The 9,168-nt window shown below is 28.6% G+C and overlaps 1 protein-coding gene and 1 pseudogene across 1 annotated transcript; both read left to right on the top strand.

Annotated features, from left to right (window-relative positions):
• Positions 1–1,372: 1,372 nt before the first annotated feature.
• LOC112592306 lies at positions 1,373–3,627 on the top strand (annotated as a pseudogene).
• A 1,510-nt stretch (positions 3,628–5,137) lies between these two features.
• Positions 5,138–6,433, top strand: LOC112592308 (THAP domain-containing protein 1-like). The gene is made up of 5 exons (XM_025336326.1): positions 5,138–5,283; positions 5,519–5,721; positions 5,799–5,897; positions 5,961–6,047; positions 6,107–6,433. Exons 1-5 carry the CDS (start codon positions 5,225–5,227, stop codon positions 6,373–6,375), a joined length of 717 nt encoding a protein of 238 aa, XP_025192111.1. The 5' UTR covers positions 5,138–5,224; the 3' UTR covers positions 6,376–6,433.
• Positions 6,434–9,168: the final 2,735 nt, after the last annotated feature.

Here is a 9,168-nt window from a genome sequence, read left to right as displayed (position 1 = left end):
AAAAAAAAAACAAAAGACTGTTTTATTTAGTTCTTATTATTATAATTTTGTTATATTTCAATTAATATTGTTAACTTTTGTGCTTACATTAATTAATTTGTAATCAACTTTTGTTAAATCTGTATTAAAAAAATAAAAATATATTTGAAAATGTACTAATCCAGTTTTTTCCAAATAAAAAGTACAAATAGATACCATTGTTTACAGAAAACAAATACCACACATAGAGAATTTATTATATTGAGTGCACGATAGCTAGAAATGGCACAAATAAAAATTGTATACTTTAATGCATGATGGCCAAATATGGCACAAACAAACTTTTGGTGCATATAGTGCCATATTTGGCACAAATTAAACTTTGATCAACTTTAAGGGAAAGTTTGACTCAAATATTTTTTTAACTATTTTTCTCGTGATCCTGACGTCTTTTACTATAACCTCATTTTTTTTCAGAGATAAATAAAAAGTTATGCATGAAGGAGTTAAAATTAAAATAAGCTTTAGCTATCAATATGTTAAATTATGGTTTTTTTGATTTGAAGAAACCAATAAGGTGATAGGACAAGTGTGAATATAATATATTTTGGTTTTTACTATGTGTTTAAGTACCTACAAATTTAATAATTGATTATAGATTTGAATAATATTAATTTTATATTTTTAGTTATCATTCCACGACAATGTCAATAAGTCTACAAAAGTCTGTCAGAGATGCATGGAATGCATTAAAAATTGGCGCCTACATAGGTTTAATGCAAAGCAGAATCAAATTATTATAGATTTTCTGGATAAATTAGTTAAAAGTAAAAAAGATACTGTTGTTGACTGTCTATATCACCAAGTTATATTACGTACATGATTTGTTTTTTTTTTTTTTTAATATAGCTATAAGGGCCAGTTGTACCGTTCTGTGGTTAAACATTAATTAGCTAATCGGCAATCAAATGTTAATTTTCGATTAAATGTCCTTGTGTTGTACGGTTGGTGATTTGGGTATGATTAGTTAATCACAGATCAAAATACGATATTATTGTTTTTATACAATATTTTCATTATTTTTCATTACTGTTGGTACTCATTCATGTGGACATTGTATTACCACCATTAATATCAGTTATTATAATATTGTTTTGAATTAAATGTTTATGTTTAATGCGGCCCTCACACGATCAATATTACTGACAGTATTTTGGATACTAACAGTATTATTGTTCGTGTGATGTGAGTACTGATGTACTGTCAGTATGGAAAAACGATACTGATGACTGATGAAAAATTCGGATATTGAGTCATTAGTATTTATTTACTGATAAAGATATTGACCGTGTGTGGTGGATAATGACAGTTCTTCAGTATATTTTTCGCAGCCATGGGTGACGAAAGCCGAAATACGGGTACGAGTGATTCGAGTACAGATGATAAACAAATCTTGCGTGATTTTATTGCTGAATATAAACAGTTGCCAGAATTATGGGATGTGCGTAGTAAGGAGTACACTAAACGGAATAAAAAAAATGCTGCTTATGAAAAATTACTGACTATTTATAAGGGTTTAAAATCTGACGCTACTGTTGATGAAGTAAAAAAAAAAATAAACACCTTAAGAAGTAACTTTCGAAAAGAGTTGAAGAAAATAAATGATTTAAAAAGAAGTTGAGCTGGATCAGATGATATATATGTACCATCGTCGTGGATATTTGAGGAATTAACATTTTTGACGAATTTGGAAAAACCAGTTGAAAGCATTTCGTCGATGAATGAAGAAACGGTTAGATATTTTATGTTTTGTATATAATAGTATTTGTATAATAATATGTTATTGTTAAATAATATGGTTAATAATTTAAGTAGTGCGGTTTCGTAAATCGTGTATGATAAACCTAATTTCCTAATTAAATTAAATAAAATCGTATGGTATGGTGTTTACATTTTAGTTAAATATAGCAACTAGGGTTTTACAGTTTCATGAAATTTATTTTATAAATATTTAATTTTGATGAAAAAAAAAAGTAAAATAGATTAAAAGATATTATAAAACATGATATATATTAATTATTTATAACTTATAACCAAATGCACTATTATACTTATTTTTATCTATATATTATTTAACCTTAATATAGTATTGCTAGAATGCTATTTAAATTCAAATAAAATACAAATATAAAATTTATAATATAGCATATATTAGTATAATTTGTACATAATAGTTTATTAATTATAAACTTACAAAAATAAAAGTAACCTACCATGTTAAACTGCCACGGTACTTGACCTTCTCGACAAAAATAACTAGAATATTTACCTCTCACAGTTTTTGCTTTTAAACTTATTGTGCGAAGGGGTACTTTTTTCAAAGGAGTAAAGTTATTTGACTATCATTTTCAATTTCACCTGTCTCTATATTTTCTTCAACCAGTACAGTTTGTGAACAATAGATGTTTTGATTATGTTCAATTAAAAAATTGTGCAAATAACAGCAAGCCATTGTAATTATAGTTGCTTTTTGTGGTCCAAGGTTTATGGGCTTTTGAAAAACTCCAAATCTGCTAGCTAATATTCCAAATGCGTTCTCAACTGTTCGACGAGCTCTGGATAGTCGATAATTAAAAATACGACGCTCATTAGTTAAGTCTAGTTGACTGTAAGGTTTCATTAAGTTAGGTTTTAATGAAAAAGCCTCATCGGCAACAAATACATAAGGAAATTCTTCTGTAGTGTATGGTAAACAAGATGGTGATGGAATATTTAGGGTATTATTCTGAAACTTTTCCCAAAATCTTGTATAATATAAAACTCCAGCGTCAGAAATTCGACCATTAGCTCCAACGTCAACCATCAAGAATTGGTAGTTAGCATTTACAACAGCCATTAGCACGATGCTGAATGTACCTTTGTAGTTGTAATATAATGATCCAGAATTAGGCGGTTTTTTAATATTAACATGTTTTCCATCAATTGACCCAATGCAGTTACTGTAATTCCATTTAGCTCCGAAATCATTTGAGACATTTCGCCATTGTTCAACAGTTTCTGGAAGCTAAAAATATATTATTTATTAGTTGGTTTTACTATAGTTAAATTGATTAATAGTATTTTTTATTTATAAATATATTTTATATATTTTAGGAAAGGATTGATGATTTAAGTGTGTCAGTTGAGTCAAATGCATCTTTTGTTCAATCTTAATCTAAAAAACCTAAGTCCTCAATTACAAGTGTTACTCAACAAAATGAATTACTTTCCTTGGCTTGTGGATATTTGTCCAAACAGGATACAAAAGAAGACAGTGATTTACATCTGGCCAAAGTTTGGACCAATAAATTGAAATGTTTGGATCCAAACCAAAGATTATATGCTGAGAAGGCAATTAATGATATATTATTTGAAGCACAACTAGGGACATTGCATAGGAACTCCATTCAAATAAATGAAAGTTCTTTGAGCTCTCAACCATCAACATGTTATAGTCGTTCTTCGACACCACTATCATCAAATTATAATCATACATCAACACTTCTTATTTCACACAGTTTGATTGAACCACCTATGTCAATATCTGACCAGAATGTACAACCAAACACAATACAGTTATATATTTCTGCTTTCAGCAATGAAATCTAGTATGTCTATATTTTATAAACAAACACATAACACCATTAATTAAAAGTAAGTTACCTTAACAAATGCCATAAATGTCAAGTGTATTCGTTTTGATTTTGTTATTAACTATTTTTTTTTTTTTATTACTATTAGTTTATCAAGTTAATGTTTGGAATATTTTTTATATATTAAAGGATTTAATAATTAATTTAATATAATTTGTAATAACTTAAAAATCTTGTGCTATGAAAATAATAAAAGATTGTTTTTATTGAAGTCCCTGTATATAATTCTTGAGCACAGGTTTTATTGCTTGACATGTCTCGATTACAATTAGATTTATGGTTGTTGGTGAGATGATTGAGAAAAATTTCAGGTCCTCAAAAGTTCGTCCAGTTGCCAGGTATCTCAACGTAACAGCCAGTCTTTCATTTGCCGAAATACTCTCTCTCATGTTGATATTTTTTTTTGGTAATGAATGGTGCTACCATACATAAAAGTTGATTATAAATGTCAATGTTCATTTGGAAATAATTATTGAAGTCTCTTGGATCTGAAAGTTGCACCTCATTTATGACATTTAAATGAGTGTACTGTCTTCGTTTGGAAATCCATTGTTTCACCCATCGTTTTCGTTTTCTTGAAACTCGTTTATTTGAAACGGAAAAAGCTAATATAATTGCTAAACATGCTTTTTGCTTATCATCCATATCTAACAAATTATTTATTAAATAAAACAAAAATATTTATTTATTTAAACGAACACCCGCACAATCGAAATAGAGATCAATACTGTGAATTGACACTAATTTTTACTGACCGTTTGAGGACTATACTGTCAGTAAGCCCAAATACTGTCAGTAATATTGATCGTGTGAGGGCCACTTAAATTGAAAGTTTTTATTAAATATTTAAATATTCACTTGTTTGTATATAACTATACTATATAGTATATAGGTACTGTTATATTCTGTGATATAACTTCATAATTATGAACACTGACATTAATAATAAGATTATTAAGCGTACGGCAAAATTTCACTGCATCTGAAGTAGATGTACTAGAGATGGGTCGGTCGCGAACGAACGAATCAAAATGACCGAATCAGTCTAGTGACCGAATTGCGACCGAATGTAATGTCTAAATGATTCGGTTTCGGTCATATGGTTTTTAGGTTATTCGGTATTCAGTTCGGTTTGAGTGGTTTGACTGATGATGTCACAGAACAATAATGGCCCAACGAATCAAATCGGTTTACGGTCAAAAGACCGAATCACCGAATGACGTAAATTCTCAACTCTGATTTCAAGCGTAAAGCGCTGGTAGTAGCAGTCATAGACATATAATAGAATAGACCGCGAACCACACATATTACATGTAGAAATTATAGAAGCCAACATATGTGCGAGTGAGAAAGACTCTAAAGAGGTTTTCTCATGGAAAAAAAAACTATTTACTCCATGGCAAAATAATGGTGATAGTGATATTATCATTTTTTTACCATAACAAATAAAAATAAACAATAACAAATTGTCGATGAACATATTCTGGTTCTTACGTGAACAGTGAGTTTTTTAGTTGCCTATTGAGCCTTTTTATTTTGATCATTTTGATATAATGGTTCAAAAATGTTATAGTTGTGGTTCTGCTAAGACAGACAATGTCAAACTTCACGGGTAAATATTTTTTTATTCATAATACAGGATGATTCTTTTATCAAAAACTTAATTTTTTCTAAAAAACTTAAAAAACTAACTTTTTATTAAAAAAACTTAAAAAACTAACTTTTTTATTAAAAAACTTAAAAAATATTTTCAAAATAATGAGTGGTTCATGATAAAAAAATCACCTTGTATATTATAGACTGGATCATTTCATGAATTTTACAAATATTTTTTAAAATTTTTACAGATTTCCTAAAGATATAAATCTGAGGGAAAAATGGGTTGCACAAATAAAAAAAGATGTTCCTGTTATCATAACTCAGTATACTAGGCTCTGTAGCAAACATTTTACAAATGATGATTACTATCAATCATCATTTGGAAATGATATATTGAAGCCAGATGCGGTACCATCTAGGTTCTTCTGTTCAAGAAAATCGTTACTCCCTGGTATTAAAAAAAAAATTAAATAATACATTTTTATTAGGTTTTACTTAATGAAATGCATTTTTTTTAATCTCCAACAGAATTTGAAGTTCGCGAATCAATGTCCACAGGTAAACCTATTCTTACAGTAAATGACAATCTTGAGAATCTTATGTTAGAAGAAGAAATAGTAGTAAATGGTTAGTATATAATTATAACACAAATTAAAACTTCCATATGTATTGTTTATATGTTTATTATAGAAGATGAAAACAATTCTACAGTTTCAATGAATAATGATACAGAAGAGATTATTCTGCAAGCAAATGAAAATATTGATATTACAAAAGGTAACATTTTAATTATAAAAAGACATTCATTAATTTTAACTGTGTACTTGAATTTTCAGTCCATCTTTCAGAAAAGAAACGTAAACTATTGAGATATGCTGGAGACTTTTCTGAGGAAGATCTAGAGACACCTAGAAAACGGAAAATGTTTTGGAAAACATATCAACAAATGATTAAGACTAAAAATGATAAAATTAAATTGTTACAGCAAAAAAATCGTAGTCTTAAATCACAAATAAATAACCTTAATAGTTTAATTGATGATTTACAGTCGCAAAACAAGTTAAATGCTAATGGTTCATACATGTTAAAGGTAAATACAGTTTAAGTTACTTTTAAGAGATGCCACCCATACGTTTGTTGTCTCCATAGACCTATAACCAATGGACAACGTAGGACTAGATGGTCAGTGTACAAATAGAGAAAGAAAAAGAACATGGAAATAAGGTGTTAGTTTATAGGTCTATTACTACTTCTTGTTCTTCTTCGTCCTTTCTGCTTTCTGACTTCTTACGTAACCTTGTGGGCAGGATAACGAAAATTTATTATGTTGTATGTGGTAAGATGAGACTGACAATATAGTTATGCTTTATTATTTAAAACAGTTTAAAATAATTAATACTTTGTCTGGTATGATACTTTAAAAGTATTCATACAGATTGAATACCCTTTTGAATATATTATAAACTGTTTGAATACTCAAATATAAGTTATTAACTACAACAATCTCTACATGTATGTATGTATGTTTTGAGTATTTTTGATACTTTAACAATATTAATATAAAATATATAATCAGTATAATAATAATAAAACATTTAAAAATATATAATTAAATTGAGTTTACTGTCAACCTTAGAATATTGCATCTGATGAGAAAATACTGCCTTATGCGCCAACTAAAAGTTAGGTAGTGTGTAAATATTACACCAGAGTTAGAAAGTTCTGCCCACATTACTATTAGTACTCTCCATTCTGTGTGTATACAGCCAAAATATTTTCAAAAGCTCTGGTGAATATATAATACTATGAAAATGTAATATACTGTATAATGGTTCACCGGGAGTATAGAGAATTTTTCGGCTATTTCCAAACAAAGTAAATAAATGAAAATATAATGTAAACAATTATATGGATGTTTGATCATAGAGCAGAAATTGAAATATAAACAACAGTTTCAGCCTAGACAGGTTCAGGCATCAAGATATATTGATTATGGTCGCGAGGGTACTAAATTCATGGATAATTGTTGCCTAGTATGCTAAAGTGTTTTTGTCATTATGGTGGAATTGGTTTAATTCCATTAAAGTAAATTGCATATTACTTAGTCACAATGGAATATCTGCAGTAGGAAAATCCAATATTGCAATTCCTGTTCGATCAACTACAGAAACTGGTATTATAATAAAACACAATTTTTGATGGGCGGCTAATACTATGTCGATGGCGCCTTTGTTTGGTGCTAATCTAAATTATTGATTTAAAGGTAAATTTTAAACATCCATTAACAGAAGATAATGTACATAGAAGTTCTGACCCATGCCATATGGTTAAATTAATACAATTGCTTAGGCGATTGGGATTATTGGTTTACCAAAATAATAAACTAATTAAATAGATTATTTAAACATTTAAGGTCGATATGTAAATGTGACTGGTCTGGTTACGTTGCTGCCACCAGGAAACAAGACACATACATTATCACGAGAAAATGAAGGTACGTTTAGCAAACACAGGTTTTCAAAATAAAGTCGCTGATGCCTTGAATATTGCTTAAAGACCTGAAGAACAACAAACTCTTTGAAATGCTGCCACCATTGAATCCTTGTCGAAGGATTAATATATTTGATTTATTAAATTCAAGAAATTTTTGAGTAAGAGTCCTTTCAACAAACCACTGTCTGATAATTTTGAACTTGAATATTCATTGACGAATCTATAGATTATTTAAATGGCATCCAATGTCTTGAAACCACCTAAATATGGAAAAGATCAGTGTTACAATTTCAGAACGCAAGACTGATTTTTAGGATTAATAACATGTTTAAAAACTATTAAAAATCTTTACAGTGAGCTTATAGAAACCAAACTATTGCAATTTTTACTACCTATATTTAACCAAGACCATATATAGAATCAAGCGCTTGGAGCCATTAGAGCTGCGAGGTTTCAATAATAATCCTACTGTAGTACAGTTTGAAGCTGCATACAACCATTATAATCAAATTTTCGAAGTTAAATGTCCATCGACTGCCACCGCTTAGCATTAGACGACACAAGTATTCTAAGAATATCATGCCCACCAAAAGAAGATGAGCAATCTGAATGCTAGATTTGTTGGTGTGCCGGTGAACCGAAATAATTGAAACAGAAGATATATTAGACATTTATGAGTTACCAGAAATTACCTTAATGATGTTAAATATTACAGCAGGATTTGTTGTTTACAAAATAAAGAAGAAAATTCTATGTACAGTTTGTGAAAAATCTTGGGAACAAAAGAATCGGGACCTGCTCTAATTGACGTAAAATAGAGGTGGTTTACTATACTTAAATCCAGATATCATTGAAATTTAAAATATAAACGTGTATCTGTGGATGCCTACAAAGAATTGATGGGTCAAACGTTGTAAAGAGGATTATAATTGAATAAAGAGAAAATTAATACACAATATTTTATCTCATTATCAAATCATTTTCTCGAACAAGAACCCTTCAATAATCATCTCCTACAGCTAAACTAATTATGCACATTTATATTACACTCAAGACTTTATCATATTAATTCATATCACAACAACTAATAGATCGTAAAAATTAGAACATTCTACAAAATTAATACTTTTTAAACATCAATAAAATATCATAAAATTAACATATAATAACATATTGTTTTACTTTTTGTTATTATGCTCCATTTGTACAAAACACATATTATAATATATTAATTGTAATTTGTAATAATTTGTATATTATATACTTAAAATTTAAAATGTTTGGCAATTTATAAATATATTTTTAAACTTGTAAATTGTCATTGTGTCTAATTAATAATTAGTGTTTTATATATATTATCTGCATCGTGATTCCGCTCAGCAATACGTAACTGAACGAAAATGAA

This window comes from Melanaphis sacchari, unplaced genomic scaffold (genome assembly GCF_002803265.2).
Source record: "Melanaphis sacchari strain LSU unplaced genomic scaffold, SCAv2.0 Contig1680_pilon_pilon, whole genome shotgun sequence".
NCBI classification, from domain to species: domain Eukaryota; kingdom Metazoa; phylum Arthropoda; class Insecta; order Hemiptera; family Aphididae; genus Melanaphis; species Melanaphis sacchari.
Note: the sequence above shows the minus strand (reverse complement) of the source record. Positions and strands in the feature narration are given on the sequence as shown.